Source organism: Dipteris shenzhenensis, chromosome 7, assembly GCF_047967505.1.
Source record: "Dipteris shenzhenensis isolate YYH24624 ecotype China chromosome 7, Dip_SZ_1.0, whole genome shotgun sequence".
NCBI classification, from domain to species: domain Eukaryota; kingdom Viridiplantae; phylum Streptophyta; class Polypodiopsida; order Gleicheniales; family Dipteridaceae; genus Dipteris; species Dipteris shenzhenensis.
The window spans coordinates 25641425-25659890 of NC_141602.1; the positions used below are offsets into that span (position 1 = coordinate 25641425).

An 18466-nucleotide genomic window follows, 5' to 3' on the forward strand; every position below is an offset into this window, starting at 1 on the left:
TTTCCAATTTCTTCCATTTTAGGGTGAATCTAGATACCAATACAAAAAACTATCAATGTTTTAAGACCACCATGCACTAGTCCCAATAGTTTGGATTCCAAATTTTCAATCCGTTTTGGTTTTCAACAAATCAAAAGAAAGTTATGGAGCGTGCCCTCAAATGGGTATGCATCACTTTAGCACAACATTGGAGGCCCATTAATCCATACATAATGATCTCATTTAGGTATGTCCTTGGGTTGAGGAGAAGCTCACATAGTGTACTTTAGAATGATTACTTGGTTGCATGTATGTATAGAATAAAATTTTGATGTTTTTGAATAAATCACTATATCCTATAGTCTTCAGGATGCATGCTTCACATGCAACATAGCACTTATAATGGGTCTCATTCCAAATCCTTATTCCATAATTTTTTGCTCTCATGTTCAAGTTTGGAATGTGTACTACAACTTGAAGACAAAGTTTGCCGAATTCTATTGAGCAATGCATAAGTTATGGGTCATGCAAGATACCCATACACAAAAAAGTCCCTGAACCTCACCAAAAATGGCTACACCCAAGCAAACAATGACCCCTGACACATCATTGTTTCTAAAGTATGTTCTTCCAATTGCCTTGCTAGGATGCATTACTAAAGATGCATTAGAGGCCATAAAAAAGCGGAGTATATTCGTAAGTAATGTCAAAGGGTCTACAAATGCATGTATAATTTTCCTTCTCATCACAAAATCAAGTTCCATTGCTTACCCACATCTAAATGCTGGTGGATAATCTTGTGGTTGAATACCAAGGGCTTTAGCAACTTTGGTATCACTATATTGTTTTTCCATTGATTTGTCTTGGTAATCATGTGCAGTGGCAGCTCTCTTTAGGCTCTCTTTGCAACTAAATTTTCAACAATTGCACTCCTTTGACAATATCTAGTCATGTCTTCAAGTTATCTACAATCTCCATTGATATTGATTGCTTTGAAAATTCTGTCTCATTCACAACATGTTTCATGTTTAGATGTCATATAATCCTGGGCAAAATGTTTTCCTTCACACTCAAGTCGATGTTTTTTATCACATGTTTGAAATGACACATATTGATACCACATATTGATTCTAGTTTGTGGTCCAAGATTTTTGATATCTTCACGTCAAGCCCATGCAAATGCTTGAGGGGGGACATGGTCTATGGTCTACCACCTATTAAGCAACTGACTTGTGTGAGGTATGAGTTTAGGGATACCAACATCGGGTTCAATGATTCCACAGTATATATGCCATGGCCCACATGAAAGAAGACTTTAAAACTCTTGCACATGATATAGAAAACATCATCACCAACAACTAACAAGTCCTTTGTTACATTAATATCTAGATGATAAAACACATAGTGTTTGCCTACCTTGTGAAGAAGTAGTTTGAATAGCTATTAGAGGAGTTCTAATAGATCTAGACTATCAATCAAGTCTATGGCAAAAGACTGATTAACTTGTCAAATCAAATGTCTTTGTTGATCGGAGAATGGAGAGAATATCTCCAAAGGTTTTATTGGGTTTGTAAATGACTCGTAAATGATTGGATAATCACCAAAAAAGACATAGTAATAGAATGATGCAGTGGAGGGAATGCACAAACTACACCATAATGGAGTGTGTAGTATGATGCAGAACAAGAGATGTGCACTACCTAGTATATACTTGAAAAAATAGATCTCCATTATAGGGTCATGTTAGTAACACCAAATCTGGTACTACAATCTAATGGCTCAAGTTTGTCTTGTTGCCCTTTTCTTTGCTGGAGGTGTACACAGACAACTCGAATCTTTTGATCAACACATTATAACAAAGATGGAATATTGATGGCTAACATAATCATCAACAAGACATCAGATATGGGCTTGATGAGGACTTGATCCATCCATAATTGAATCTATGGATCTAATTTGTCTTAGGCCTAGACTAAGGCCTACTATTTTGTGCATTCCTTTGCCTTTGAATTCCATACTATGAATGTAACCAATGTAGCTTTAGCATAACCATTGCCATCTCCCTTTCCATCAATCCTCTTCTTAAATCTAGGTAGACTAATCAACTTATCAAATTTATCTATCAAGCACTCAAAATCATCTCCATGAACTGTAGGTCATACATCTTAAATCCATTTTTTGCTAGTCCATCTCTTACAACTTCATCTTATTCAAAAGTTCCATCACAATATCTTCACGTTGCATTTTCAAATTTCCAACTATGACTGAGATTAAGTATTACATGTAGGGTGCAACATCTAGTATTATCAAGTGAGAATGGTTTTTGTAATACATCTCACCACTTACTCTCATACGTCTCACCTATTATTCTCCCCTCTTTTATAATACATATTATAGCCCTTTGGGCTCATCCATTTAGAGTCCATTTGTATACTTTATAGCACATCTACTTGGATGCACCTTAATTAATTAATATACTAACTTATAGAAGGAAAATTTGAGCTCAAAACCATTCTATCTCGTAATTTTTTCTTGAGTGCATGTATGGTAAGCATTCAACGTAAATATCAACCCATTGCTTTTGTTCCATATCAATAATAGTGTCACAACTGTTTAGTACTGATGTTTTTAGACTTAGAAGTTAATTTTCTTCATAAACTTCATTGGATTTTTTGTAAAAAAACAACCAATATCTTGTCGTGAAAAGGAAAAATGGAATACTAGTGGTTTTGATATTCTAAATTAAGAAATCCAATCATCTTTCACATATTTATGGCCCTATTACAAGGGTGCATAAGAAGGAAGCGATACAAAATGATAAATAATGTCATGCATGCATGTGCATGTGCACATGCATGCATGTGTGCATGTGTGAGCACGCATGCGAGTGTGTGTGTATGGATGCATGCACGTGCGTATGTTGTGCATGTGCTCATGTATCATGTGCATGTGTTCTCACGCATCATGCACATGCTATTAGTCTTATTGCTTATTTCTCTATGCTTACAATTAGAAGTTCAATGCCCCAAAGGCATCATTGTTATGATGAGGAATGACAACTTAGTCCATTTACAAAAGAATTAAAACTATCTAATGAGTACGGTCATCATGGCATGCAACCAATGCCGAAGGGAGGCCACTATGTAAAAAACCCATATAGCACATGCGATCAAGGACCGTATTTAGAAAAACCCTACCTATGAATTTTTATAACTTATATACACCCCTTCTATAGCTTTTGAGATGATTAAAGTATCCCTTAAGTATGAAATTTTCACTTTTTGAATTAGAAAACCCCAAGGATGTGCATATTTTTTGTAACTCCAAAAAAATGTAAAACCCTTTTGTTGATTATACATGCTATCTTACATATTTCTTAGTGACCCCCTCACCACTAATGCAAGCAAAGATAAATTCATGTACAAACTAGGTACTAGAGTCTAATGAGCATTGTTGACGTGTCTAGTTGCATATTATGCAATGTATTTATTACTAGGCCTAATTCAATGTACCAAAGTTAAGGGCTATCTAAAAGGAGGTGGGTGGTTTTACTAGGAATGACCAAACTCCTTCATACAATGTCATAGACATGCAAGTGGGCTTCAAGATTCCATTCATATTTGAAGAATGATGGAATGAAGGCTTCCACAAACATCTGGATTTTGAAATCAAGAAAGAGGAGGAACTAATAGTGCTAATAAGAAAGAAACTTAGCACGGGTAAAATTAGCACCCTTATTCCAATTTACAAATAAATTTTCTCCATTTTATCAAATAAGAAATCCCCATCTTGTATAGATAAGGGGCTATGAATCATGTCAATTTTACCTAGTGTGTACAGCAAGATAATTAGCCCAAGGCCATGACGAATTTTGAATGGATTCAATCTTTCCAAAAAGCTCTGTATACACATTTAATGTGAGTGCCACAGCTATGGACCCATTGCCCACCGGTCTAGGGCAAGGTGCCCCTCGATAGGACAAGTGACTCGGGAAATTTAAGACAATTTTGAGCACAATTTGCTCAAACTTGCCCAAAGCTTGCCGAAATCCTCACGACTTCTTTCTGCGTAACGGCTTTTTGCGTAGTAGCTATGACGCATTTGCTCCTCAAAACTTTGGTCTAGCCCCAACTTCACCTGCTTCACGTCGAGAACAGAATAATCAGTATATCCCTCCACCTGATCGTGCGTGTAGAACGTCGACCTATCATAGCTGTTAAGGCTTGCATTCAATGCAAATCGTATGGGCAAATCGGGATTGGAAATGTAGAGCCTCCCATAGGCCACTAAATCTGCATACCCGCTTCTTATTGCTTCTATCGCTGACTCCCTGGTGTAGCCCCCGCTGCTCATCACCGGCCGTTCGCAAGCTCTTAAGAATTGTGGGCAGTTTTCGGTTGTTTCGGTCGTGCCTTGTGACGTGTAGCGTGGCTCCGTGAAATGCACATATGCAAGGTTCGACTGATTCAGTTGCTCTACCAAATAGAGACCCAGTGCCGTGGGATTCAAGTCTGTTGCACCTAAATAATCAATGATGGGTGAGATCCGAATACTCGTCTTATCAGCTCCTACTTCGTCTACTACAGCCCACAGCACTTCCAAGCCAAATTTGCAGTGGTTCTCAATTGAGCCGCCATACTCATCGTTACGATCATTTATACTATCTTTAAAAAACTGATCAATTAGATATCCGTGCGCAGCGCGTATCTCCACACCATCGAATCCTGAAATCAATTATTCCTAGTCAGGAAGGAACATAAATGCGGATACATAGATGACGAAAGTATTGCAACTGGTATAACATGTGTGCAGGCGAATTGATACTCTAAATTCTTACTAATTCTTACCCACTGCCACGGCATTGCGAGCTGCTTGGCGGAACTGTTGAACGACCTTTGCGACTTCTGTTGTCGTCAGGGCACTCGGACTCGAATAATCGAGAGCTGGCTGGTTGTCAGGCATTCTAATCTTCCAAGGTGCTGGAATCGGGTTGTTTGTTGAAGAAACAGGAGATTCACCGTGGGGTTGATAATCTGACAAGCAAAGGAACTGGCCGTCAACTGAATGCTACATGAACGAAGAACAGTGCAGATTATAGAGGGGAGGCATCGAAGGACACGAAACAAAATGCTCTCCTACATGTGTGAGAAGCGCGACCAACGTGCCACAGCTGGCAAAAGATGATACCGCCCTTTTCATGCACCGCACTGACGATTGTCTTCCACGACTCAGTTTCTTCGTCGTTAAAAATTCCCGGAAACTTCAAATCACCAAAATCAAATCAGTCCCTGCTCGAGATGGGTGATTCCCGCGCTGCATCAAACGTAAACGAAAGAATGACTTGAAAGAGGCTAACAGTGTGAGCGCGCAGGACACAATATTTACATCATGACATACGTCTAATCCAGGGTCACGTACCGAATTCCTTCTTTAGCAACAGCAACGGCCTCCGTGATGAGCAGGCCAGAGGGAGTCGCCCTTTGAGAATAATAGTCGACATGGGCACGTTGAGGTACGTGGTTGAGAGCACGGCAACGAGTGAGGGGAGCCAAGACGACCCTGACGGGGTGGAACAACAGAACAAAGTAAAAACGTGAAAAGTTGACAGTACATGAGAAGGGTGCAAGCTGCAAAATGGACGAGCAGAGAAAGGCAGGGAGCGAATCAAGCAACAAAGTCGATGGAGGTGGGACTACTAGGAAAGGAAGTCGAACGAAGATCAGGCGGCAGGTAGGTACCTGTGGGAGAGGAGGTAAGGGCCGATTCTGAAAGGCGAGAGGAGGGTAGAGGAGACAGGATGATCGGGGTGGTTGTTGAATGTAGACATCGAGGAGCGATCTGAGGTGGCAATGGCAATGCCAATGGAAATTCAATGGCTCTGGCTCTGGCTCTGACGATGGAGAAGGTCCTCTTTTGCTGGAGAAGAAAAGAGGCCACTTCCTATGCTTGCCACGTGGCAGATTCTCGCCGCGCCAGCCTTGCAGATATTTTACCACGTGGCAGGTGCTACTAGAGCTTCCTTGGCCATGCGACTTGCATTCATCAATCCTGCCCATTCCTCTCTCTCTCTCTCTCTCTTTTGTGCCCCTTCAATGCTGCCCATACCAATTCGGAAATTTCAACCCACAAACCAAATGTCGTACCCTATGTATTTCTTTTTGTGACAAAAGAGTCGCATATAATGGTAAGGATAACGTCATGAGATGATGTATGTCTCACATAATGCCACTTTTGGGCACAAGTTCTATAGGATGCGCCAATCATATGTTGTTTTGCCTGGCAAAGCAAAAGAAAGAAGTGTAAAAGACTTGTTGATGGTGTTGTTTCCATAAAGTAAGGAGACTAAATGGACATAAGAGCACCAACATCCAGCTGAATGAGAAGTAGTTAAAATATTCTAAAGCATTAAATCCTTTCTACTCTAGCCTAGGTTATCCAATTACTATTGATTATTGTGAAGTTGACTCTTCCACCACCTTGTATTCTAAAATGCCACACATTCAATAACACCACCTCATTGATAATACATATGATTGCACTCAAGCTTGAGAACTGACCCTGAGGCTTATTACAAAATTTATAACTTTTGCACTTTGCAAGGTTAAAAGAGTTGAACCAATCCTCTCACTACAGCACAATTTTCTCGTCAATAATAGAGCTCCCTTTTATAGTCCCCAAAAGACCGTATTAGGAAAAATGGGAAAATCCCAAGTCCCACTTTTTTTCGCATTAACAATTTTGGGGTCTTAAAAAAATGAATTTTGAAACAAACATGTATGGCATGAATTTGTGAAAAACATGAATTTTGTAGAAACATGAATTTGTTGAAAGCATGAATTCTGAAACAAACATGCATGGCCTTAATTTTGAAACAAGCATTCATGATTAAAGTTAGTATAATCATTAGGTACAACATATCACCAAAAGTCAATGGAATATCTGGCTCCAAATCTTTTTTTAGTGTGCACATTGCATTGTAGATATTGCCTACATGCTTGAAGACTTGGCTTCAAATCCTTCATCATTGCATTTATTTCGAATTTTTAAGACTAAAATTCATTTACATTTGCATGTTTTTTGTACATGTTACATTTTGGATACTATGCGGATGCTTTTAATGTGTATTTTTTTTTGCAACAAAAAAGGAGAAATGTTTTTTTCAATGCTCTTTCTTGCCTCTTGCTTTGCTTCATTCTCAACAATCCAAATTATAATAATAATTATATTTTCATGACCACATTTATTATTTCTAAAGAGTCGCATCATTAGGCATCCATATAATTATATAATACACATGGAATAAATTTACATCTTGAGTAATTGTCCCTCATGCTCTCAAACATTGAACATAATTAACAAAAACAACATAATGATTTCATTTGCCCTATGCAGACCCTGGCAATTATAATATTGGATCGGAGTCCTTCGCATCACAAGTGTTGTCTTCATGGGAGTTGTCTGGAACACTAGGATTTGTTGATGCTCATGTAAGAGGTAGTGACTTAGGGTGCCACTTTCTTCCTTGTAAGGGTAATAGTCAGGATGATCGTGGTCTTGTTCTGTTGCCTTCCAATCATTGGGCAATTCTTCTACCAATACTTGGCTTACGGGGGTTATATGGGGTGAGGGAGGTTGGGGGCCTAGTATTGGTGGCAGTAAGGGAGCCTGTTGTGTCCTATACTATCCCGAGTTCACTATCCCGAGTTCATAGGCTTGGGTGGGGCTGTCAGGGCTAGAGGGAGAGATCTTGCTTGGTACATCGGTTGGGGTAGAATCCTCGGGAATCTCATTGAACCGTGTCATGGTTTCCCCATCTGTAGTAGTGGATGTAGTAGAGGGCTTGTCTTGACCTAAGGCAGGGGCACTCATTGAAGGGATGGTTACCATTGCATAGCCCACCCCACATGTGAGCTGCAGATCGTGACTGAAGCTTTGATGGTCCGCTTGGAGATCCGTTGACTGGCATAAGGAGAACCCGAGTCATTGGCTGGAGGCAGAAGCTTGAGAAAGGGCGAAGGTCTAGGCTGTCCGTTGACGCTGTAGCACTGCTGTGAGCAAGAGTCATGTCTGCTAAGGCGTGTGCTCGCTAGGCGTTGTTGAGTGGAGTCCGTCATCATAGTTCGTGGAGGCCTGTAGCTGTCTGTTGCTTAGAGTCATAGTTGGATTAGATGAAGTAACAAGCTCTATCTCCCCTTTTCTCAAACTTTCCCAGGCTTTATTTCTCAATCGGAGAAGAAGGAATTCTTGGAATTCTCTCGGAATAACTCTCAAACTCTCCCTATATTTCATCTCAAAGTATCACTCACAATCTCTCAATGGAATGAAGAGAAATCCTTACAAAGAACTCAAGCGATGAACAAAAATATATACGGAAATTTTCTCAAAGTGGACGGAAATTTCTCTCTCAAGGGACGGAAATTTGTACTCAATCTACAACTAAAACTAACCTAGGAGAAAAACATGAGTTCCTAAGGTGTGCCTACAACTAATCTAGGAATGGGAGCAATCCTAGTAAACTACTAATGAGCTAAACTAGGAAAGCTAAACCTATGCTTTGATACCATGACAAAACATGTGTGCCTCAGGATCTATGGAGCACTCTAAGGTGGATGGAACCTGTGTGGAAACATGATGAAGAGAGTGCTCATGACGTGTACCTCAGTCAATTAGGTTCCAAGATAGATTAGCTTGGACTCATAAAGAGAATCTTGAGATAGTGCAAAGTGCTTGATTGATATTACTTCAAATGAACCTCCCTTTTATAGGTGAGGGTACTTACATCCATTTGCTCGGTCACATGTGGGATATCTCCTCCATGCCATGTGGCACCTTTCCCTTTACTCATACCTTTGGTCTACATGTGCTCATGGCACCACAACTCTCAACACGCCTTCCCACATACATAGAGATGAGACGTGGGTTTCGCGTAGGAACAAAGACATGGTTTATTGAGTAGGAGGCGCTGGGAGTGACGATCAATTGGGTTAAGGTGGCTGCTCACACGGTATAAGTCTACTCCTACTTGTAATCTCACTTTTTAAACTGTTTTATTCTTTAAGTTCCAATCTAATTTCGAATAAATATGGTTTCACTCTTAGAATCAAAGCTCAAACGTCCCATCAGCGGAGGTGAGCGGGTGATGATGAGGAATTAGGCTTACATGGCTTCAACGAGGGCCAAGGATCAGGTGTAGCTCACGAGGGCCAGGGATCTGAGGTGTAGCTTACGAGGGCCAGGGATCAAGCCAGTGCAATGAGGACGAGGACGAGGATTCGGATGAGCAATAGTAGTTGTTGTTTTAGTAGTAGTTTGCATATACTTCGCCATGTATATGCTTTCGTATGTCAGCTCGTTTGAGCGATTATGTATCACCCTTTTCGAAAGGGTAATTTTGTAACAAACAATGTTGTATATCTTTGACATGTATATGCTTCTGTCACTCAGCTTGTTTGAGCAATTTTGTATCACCCTTTTCACAAGGATAATTTTGTAACAAAAAACATTCTTTTGTAATTACTAAAAAAAATCATTAGTGGGGCAAAATAGGCCTTGCTGTGGCCCTATTTAGCCCCACTAATGTTTTTTAAAGCTTTTATTAATCGTCGCTATATAGCGATGTTTACCAGTGTCACTATATAGCGACGTTTACCAGTGTTGCTATATAGTGACACTTATATAGCGACGTAAATGCCGACCTTTGCGCTCATTCAAAAAAAACTTTTAGTCCAAAAAAGGTCAGTATTTTCGTCGGAAATAGGCATGTGCCTTGTAGTGACACCCTGCATGCTCTGGTCCTCAGACATGGCTAGTTTTTCTTTAAATCCATCATAGCTCCCTTTCTTACCCAAATCTTTGACTTCTTAACTGGTTGATCTTTATGTAGCAGCTTCTCCTTGCTCACAATAGGTGTATTCCATAAAGCTGAAGATAGTGATTTACCAATCACCATCTCTACTGATTGTTGTTGATAAGTGTATTTGGCTTGCACCAAATCATCAATTGTATTATTGATAATCTCATCTGCATCACCAAACAACTACTTGCCCTTCTCCTTGTTGTGAGATAGAGTTTTTCCCTTTTTAGGAGTAACATGACTAAATAAGGCTGTGACATAAGGAGCAATTCTTGAAAATTGACTCGGGGTGCGAACTTGCTTTTTAGAAATTTCGTGCAACAGCTTTGTGCACAACAGTGTAGCCCACGACACCTTCTCCCCTTGCTCTGCTGCCGCTAGATAAGCATAATTTTCCTTTGCCATATAGTCATTGCAAACCAACAGAACCAGTCGCTCTATGAACCAAAATTCTTAGATGAATAAGGATTCCCAAACTCTGCCATCATTACATCATCCGAACACTTGTCTAGTTGAATCTCTTCCTCATAGTATGGTAGATGAAAAACTATAGCTATCAACTCTAGTGTTATTCTAACTCATTCTAACTCCCAAAGAAATTTCTCCCGCTGTGCACTGCAATGTCTGCAGCTGACTCAAAACTTCAGGATTATCCCACCACAGTTGCCATGGTAAGCATGCAAAGTCATACAACTTGATCTTCTTCTTTCTCACCATCAAATTGAGAAATACCTTGGATTGTTGAAAAACCAGTGGACTCTCAAGTATCTACTGCTTCTTCAACGTTTGCTTTTTCGGAGGTTCATTTGACTTTGTTTCTAAATCTTTTGAAACATCTAGCAAATCCTCCTCTGGCAGCTTCACCTCCATTTTCACCCTCTTACTGCATCGCACAGGTGCTACTTTCAATTTTGGGGCCATCTGTTCACTTGCCGTGGCCGATAGCAGATCAAGCTCTAGACACGACCTTGGGAGCTCTCCTTCGTTATGAAGATCCACACTCACAATGGACATCCTCTAGGAAATATTGGCTTGAACACAACTTCGAACAGAAGTCAAAGAAAATTGATACTGGCAAGGACCAAATAGCTAAACCCCACACACGTCAACTCAAACTGAAGAGAATTTTTATAATGATGAGATGTTACTAATCGTAATCAGACTAGACAAACCAACCATGCCGAACATTGCATCAGCCTCCCCCTGCCTTGGGCATGAAGAATCATCATCGATATGCATGAAATGTCGCCAATAGTAAAGATAGTACTACTAATGCATTCGAAACTTTAAAATTTGAAGCACAACTCCGCATTCAGATCTCGCGCCGCTTTGGAATTTTGGATCTCAAATCATAGCTCTGCATTCGGATCTCGGATCTCTTTGGAACTTCGGATCTTCGGACCTCCAAAGCAGCCAATTGAACACAACTTTGCCACCATGAACTGCACCACTGAAACCTCTACCACAACCTCCACAGAAAGTGTTGGAGCATGATATGGTTTCAATCGATATCCATTCACTCATTTCGGAATTGCATTCCCATACATTTCCTCCAATTTGAAGGTTCCCTCTCCTAAGACTTCAACAATCTTGTAGGGACCATTATATCTCAACTTTAGTTTACCACGACGAGGGCCCAATTTAGAATTAAACATCAATACCAAATCCCCCTTCTGAAACACCTTAAATTTGATATTCCTATTGACCCATGCTTGTCTCTGCTTCTGGATCACATCTAAATTGTATGAGCTAACAACCCGATCTTCTTCCAACTTTAGTAACTATTGGATCCTATGATGAACTGACTCTTCTGGAGACAATCTGCATTCAACTACTGTTCGAAGACTTGGAACAATGAACTCCATTGGAACCACAGCTTCACACCCATATACCAAACAAAATGGTGTCATTCCAGTAGTCACCTTGTATGTGTAAGAAAATAATACAATGTCTATGCTCAACAGATAATAGGATCTCGTACGCAAGAGAGAAAATAAGATAGTATGGAGAATCAAAAATTTGATTACTATAGAACTAATACAATAGATGGCACTGCCTCCCAACCGTGCACTCCTGTGAAAGAAGCTTCGATGGCGTGCTGGAAATAATAGAAGACGGAGGCTGGATGCTAAGGAATCACGGTTGCTATAGCCAGTGATGAAATGGGCTTCACGAGCTTGCTCTTATATAGCCACCAGTCGTAGTCGGTTAGGCTCAATTGGGTGACCGAGTTCGCCCAAAACGGTCGACAAGGGGTCAGTCCCAAAATAGGCCACCAACCATATGATAGAACCGGTGCGCAAAACAGAACAACTAACCTACGGTTATCCGTTCGGGATCATCTGAGGCTCCAAATGGGCCCCGCAACCCGAGTGGGATGCCCCAGGAAATGCTCTATCAACCCTCAGTACAGTCAGTCAAGGGATGCCTTCCTGCACTTGCATGTAGCCTAGTTGGCAATGTGCCAACTCTATCTGAAGCTGTCCAGCCATCAGGCCACACATGGCCCCCATCTGGTGTCCAAACTAGGACCTACCAGATAACCGAGCTACTCAAATGCCTTCTCCTCATATGGGGGGCTTACAAGTAGAGTTAGCTAGTTCCCGCATAGTTACATGAGAGTGGAGCATTGATATCTAACACCCCCCCTCAATGTCCAGCCGCAAGTGAACTTACTTTTTTGGCCCAATGCCAAGTCAATGAAGATGCCTCTCTAGCAAGTCTCTTCCAAGAGCCTTCGTGAAGATGTCTACAGCATTCTCTGTAATCAGACACTACACCAAGTCGACCTCTCCATCCATGATGAGCTCACATACAAAGTGATATTGAATCTCAATGTGTTTTGTGCGAGCGTGGAACACCGGGTTCTTTGCAATCACCATGCAACTTTGATTGTCACATGATAACTGTGTAGGCTTGTTTTGCACTGCACCCATGTCCCCCAAATCCTCCTCAACCACATTGCCTCGCAAGAAGCAAAGCATGCAGATTTGTACTCGGCCTCTGTAGAAGAAAGAACAACTATGGGTTGCTTTTTGCTGACCCATGACACAACTCCAGATCCAAGTGAGAAATAGTAACCTGTCACTGATCTCCTGCTGTCCACTATGAAGATAGTGGGAGAGAGGGAAGGAGTCTCACTTGCGGCTTTCTCACATGCACAATGGGGGAATACACACACAGGTGGAGGCTGAAAACAGTTTTCCTCTTCTTAGTTGTGAAAGCCAAAAGAACTCTAGTACAAAGAAATAGAAGAACCCTATATGTGGGTCTCAAACCAAACTCAACTAACTAAGGTGGCATACTAACTGAGCCACGAACTAGAGTAGATAAGGATAGCTGTCATCCAGCTATTATTCGTGGGCGGTGTACCAACCGCATCTGCAGCTAACAAGTCGGTGACATAAATTCACAATAGTCACCCTGGCATATCACGAGTGGAGCTCGATATCTCAACAGTCCCCCTCGAGCTCAATCCCAATTCTTGCACACCAAGCACGTCTCTGAACTTGCGCAGCTTCTCTGCGCCCAATGCCTTCGTGAATATGTCAGCTACTTGATCTTCTGTGCTGACATAAACTAGATCAATAAGACCTAGTAAAACCTTCTCCTGCACATAGTGATAATGCACCTCAATGTGCTTTGTTCTAGCATGATAGACTGGGTTATTTGCTAAGTGTATACTGCTCATGTTGTCACAATAAATGACAACTGGCCCATTTGTAGACCGATGCATATCATAAAGTAGCTTATGCAACCAAGCTACCTCACATGCAGCCATTGCTGCACCCTTGTACTCAGCCTCTGTGCTCGACAAGGCAACTGTAGGCTGTTTCTTGCTGCTCCAGGTGACTGCAGCACTCCCAAAGGAGAACACATATCCATTGGTAGATCGTCTATCAGAAGTACTACCAGCCCAATCAGCATCAGTGTATCCATGCAACTGTATCTGAACCCCAGCCTCATAAAATAGTCCATACTGCAATGTGGACTTCACATACCTGAGTATGCGTCTAGCCGCATCCAAATGTGGTTTCCTTGGAGCCTGCATAAACTGACTTACCAATCCAATAGCATAGCTTAAATCTGGCCTGGTAATAGTCATATAAATCAAACTTCCTACTATGCATCTGTACATAGTAGGGTCTTCCAGAAGCTCACCTGCATCTGTGCTTAGCTTCACATTCTGCTCCAAAGGAACTTAAATAGGCTTACAGCCTGTCATCCCATATTTGGACAGCATGTCCAATCCATACTGCCTATGCAAGGGCTGTATCCCACTTGGTGATCTAATCACCTCAATGCCCAAGAAATAACGTAGCTCTCCCAAATCCTTCATCTCAAACTTCTGCTTCAATAGCATTTTCACATGAAGGATATCTTCATCACTATCACCTGTGATGATCAAATCATCAACATAAATGACAAGCAGCATAATCCCTTTCTCTATTTTTCTCACATAGAGTGAGAAATCTGCCTTGGAAATCTTAAAGCCAATAGTGACAAGATATTGTCCTATCTTATCAGACCATGCTCTAGGTGCTTGCTTCAAGCCATACAAGGCTTTCTTCAACCTGCAAACAAACTCAGGATGAATAGCATGAACATAACCTGCTGGCTGCTCCATAAAGACCTCTTCTTGCACATCACCATACAAGAAGGCATTCTTTACATCCATCTGATGTAAAGACCATCCCTTTGATGCAGCCATAGCAATGACTGCTCTTACAGTTGCCATCCTTGCAACCGGACTGAATGTTTCTTCATAATCAATGCCATATGTCTGTGCATACCCCTTGACAACTAATCTTACCTTGTATTTATTCACAGAACCATCTGCATTGTGCTTGATCTTATAAACCCACTTACAGCCAATTGCATTCTTGTTTTTAGGCAAAGGCACCAATTCCCATGTAGCATTTGCTTCCAAGGCATCCATTTCTTCATCCATGGCTTTCTCCCATTTTTCATTTCCCATGGCTTGTTCAAAAGAAGTGGGTTCTGGTTCCTGTATCACTTTGACCATATAGGCATAGTGAATGGCTGTAAATCCATCATATTTTAGCCTATCCACAGGATACCTAGCTCTGGTAGACCTGCGCAAAATAGGCTCACTTCCAGGTGCTCTCAAAACATCCCGGGTCTTCCTTACTCTAGGTGTAACAACAGAAGGAATACCCAACTCATCATCAATGCTCTGTTCTGAGCCACTGGATTCACCATCCACATAAGAGTGACCTGCATTCACATTAAACATGGGCTGATCTACCTTCTCTTTTCCTTTTCGTGATACCTGCGTACCACTATTATCTACATTGCTTTGAGGAGATTCTCTTGATCTCAATCTGCCTATCCATGGTGAAGTATGTGAACCACTGCTAGAGGACACTGCAGGTCCACTGATATTTTGTGACTGCTGCATTGAATTCTATGCAACATTACCATTTTGTGCATCTACATCAATCATCACATTTACTGGTTTATACTAGCTGCTCATCTCATCAAAAACAACATCTCTGCTCACTATAAACTTACGAGTAGAAGGGTTATAGCATCTATACCCTTTCTGCTACAGAGAATAACCAATAAAGATGCACTTCTCAGCTTTTGGATCCAACTTGGACCTCAACTCATCTGGCACATGAACATAGGCAATGCAACCAAAAATTTTTGAATGAGAAATGTCTGGTTTCCTACCAGTATACATCTCCTCTAGCATCATGCCATGTATTGCTGCAGTGGGAGTCCTGTTCATTATGTAAATTGCTGTAGCAACTGCTTCAGCCCAATAATACAATAATAATCTGGTAGATCTTTCTCATTTAGCATGGCCCGAGATACCTCTCCAATATGCCTATTTTTCCTTTCTGCAAGTCCATTTTGTTGTGGGGTATGACTGCATGAATATTGCTGCTTTATGCCATGCTCCTGCAAGAACCTTGCAAACTCATTTGAGAGGTACTCTCCCCCTCCATCTGACCTTAGGCATTTTATATGCAGGCCTATTTCTTTTTCAACCATAGCTTTAAAAGCTTTGAAGTGCCCAAACACTTCACTTTTCTTTTTCATAAAATACACCCAAAATTTTCTGCTGAAGTCATCAATAAAAGTGACAACATAGTGACAGCCTCCAATAGATGCAGCTTTAGTAGTCCATACATCAGAGTGGATTAATTCCAATGGCTTTTTACTCTCTTGAACATGCCTAGGAAATGGTTTCCTTACCTGTTTTCCAAATTGATAGCTTCACAAACCTTATGCATTTCTGCAACCTTGAATTTAGGCAATCTTGCAACAATATTTTGGGCTTGCATTGATTTAAGTCGCTGTATATTAACATGACCAATGTGTATATGCTAGATATCAATATTTGCAACTACACCGGTCCCATGTGCAAACATTGCTGCACTCAATTCAGGCATGTCCGCATCCAACGTAAACATCCTGCCCTTCTTCTTTCCTTTTGCTATCAAGCGACCGTTATTTTTCATATCCTCAACAAAGCATCCATGAGGATTAAATCAGACCTGCAAGCCCTGCTCAACCATTTAAACCAGGTTCTTGGTGATGTTCGGGACATGAAATACATTAGACAGGTATTTCTTTTTCCCATCCTGCATAGACAAAGGAATTTTACCAATCTGCAAAATAGGATGTGCAGTATCATCACCAGTCTCCACAAATCCTAGTTTTTCCATTTTCCTTGCATCTTGCATCCACTCTGCATGACCTGTCATGTGGTTTGATGCACCTGAGTGAACATACCACACATCATTTCGTTCTTCTGCACTTGTCACAGAATTGGTCATGTGCTGCACCCCATAAATAGATGCTCATTTCTGTCATCACCCTGTCTACTAGAAGATGCATAATTACCTTGCTGCAATTTTCCATTTATAATGTCATTCTACTTTTTGTAGTAGTCCTTAGCCATATGACCCATTTTACCACAGTAGTAGCATTCAACATTGTTGTTTGCATTTTGGCCTCTCTGCCATCCACCACGGCCTCTTTGGCTCCCCCTGCCTCTAGAGTTACCACGTCCTCCTCCATAAGACTGGTTTTCTTGAGTTTGCTGCATATTCTGATTTCTACCATGGCCTGCAGATCGGCCTCCTCTACCTCCGCCTCTACCTCTTCCAGCATTTGAGTAGAAGACAGTTTCTTTTGAAGTTCCTCCTGAAGAAGATGCACCCCCATTTCTCTGCTCTTCAGAAATTAAAAGAGAAAACAACTCTTCAAAATCAGGAAATTTTTTATGGATGGCAATGGATGTCCGGAACTGTGCATAATCCTTTCCTAGACCATTCAAAGTCACAGAAACTAGATCATCATCTTCCACTGGCGACCCAATGGAAGCAAGTGCATCTGCAATTTTTCTTCACCTTCATGTGGTAGTCATTTATGCTCAAATTTTCTCTCTGCACATTGTGCAACTCCTATTTGAGCTGCATTTTCCTGGCTTGCGTATTTGTGCTGTACATTTTTGCCAAAGTATCCCATGCCTCCTTTGGCATACTTGCATCCTGAATATGCACAATCATAGAATCCGAAATACTGATAGACAGCCAGTACATAACTTTTCTGGCTCTCTCATGCCATCCTTTAAATGCCTGCATTTCCTGTTGATTGGGAACATTAGGAAGAACTGGTTCTTCTTCATTTCCTGTAATGAACTCCCAATAGCCTTTTCCCATAAGGAAATTTGTCATTCTAAACTTCCATGCCTGGAAGTTGTTCTTATCAAGCTTTTCTGTGACAATCTGTGAAAGAGAATCAGACGCCATTACAGAACACTGCAAAATATTTTGTCACTGCGAAAAACACGGCTTTTGCCTCACACGGGCAGATCTGCAAAACTGACGAAAGTGGTATTTGACCACACAATCACTTCCTAGTGACGATTTTGCATCAACAGGCAACAAGCATGATTTTGCAACTCCCAATATCACTGCACACAGGCATACGATGCAATTTCTGCAGCAACTTTTCACCGACCAGCCGAGCAGTGGTCGCACAGCAAAAACAAGGCCTTTTTCTGAGTGCCTGCGAAGAACTTCCGCCTTCACCAAAATGGCCTCGAATCAAAAAAATAGTATCACCAAGGGCTTTGCCTCTCCCATAGCATATACTGCGCTCTCACCACACTGCGAAGGGTGTCCCAATCTGAGACAGTGCACTCTTGCACTTTTGGCTGTGCTACCTGCAGAGATTTGCTCCCAAACTCGAAATAAGAAAGCAACACTGGTCCTCTTACCAGGACACCACGAACTTGGTTTGCTTTCTTGAGCTCCTTACCATGAACAAGGCTCTGATACCATGTGAAGATAGTGGGAGAGAGGGAAGGAGTCTCACTTGCGGCTTTCTCACATGCACAATGGGGGAATACACACACAGGTGGAGGCTGAAAATAGTTTTCCTCTTCTTAGTTGTGAAAGCCAAAAGAACTCTAGTACAAAGAAATAGAAGAACCCTATATGTGGGTCTCAAACCAAACTCAACTAACTAAGGTGGCATACTAACTGAGCCACGGACTAGAGTGGATAAGGATAGCTATCATCCAGCTATTATTCGTGGGTGGTGTACCAACCGCATCTGTAGCTAACAAGTCGGTGACATAAATTCACAACAGTC

At 41.3% G+C, this 18466-nt stretch overlaps 1 protein-coding gene across 1 annotated transcript; it reads right to left on the minus strand.

The window, feature by feature from the left end:
- Nucleotides 1–1951: 1951 nt before the first annotated feature.
- On the minus strand, nt 1952–5809 carry LOC147900149 (12-oxophytodienoate reductase 3-like). The gene is made up of 6 exons (XM_087376591.1): nt 5718–5809; nt 5394–5538; nt 5119–5239; nt 4827–5012; nt 4112–4703; nt 1952–1982 (listed from the first exon to the last, which is right to left on the minus strand). Exons 1-6 carry the CDS (start codon nt 5804–5806, stop codon nt 1952–1954), a joined length of 1164 nt encoding a protein of 387 aa, XP_087232717.1. The 5' UTR covers nt 5807–5809.
- Between the last annotated feature and the right edge of the window lie 12657 nt (nt 5810–18466).

Bases quoted from the DNA above. Each gene is read 5' to 3' on its own strand.
- LOC147900149 (XM_087376591.1), bottom strand. From the start codon at position 5,806: ATGTCTACATTCAACAACCACCCCGATCATCCTGTCTCCTCTACCCTC. The intron at 5,539-5,717 runs GTACCTACCTGC...CCACCCCGTCAG, and splicing joins CCTTACCTCCTCTCCCACAG to GGTCGTCTTGGCTCCCCTCA. The intron at 1,983-4,111 runs GTTGGGGCTAGA...TGGAATTCAAAG, and splicing joins CTCGACGTGAAGCAGGTGAA to GCAAAGGAATGCACAAAATA.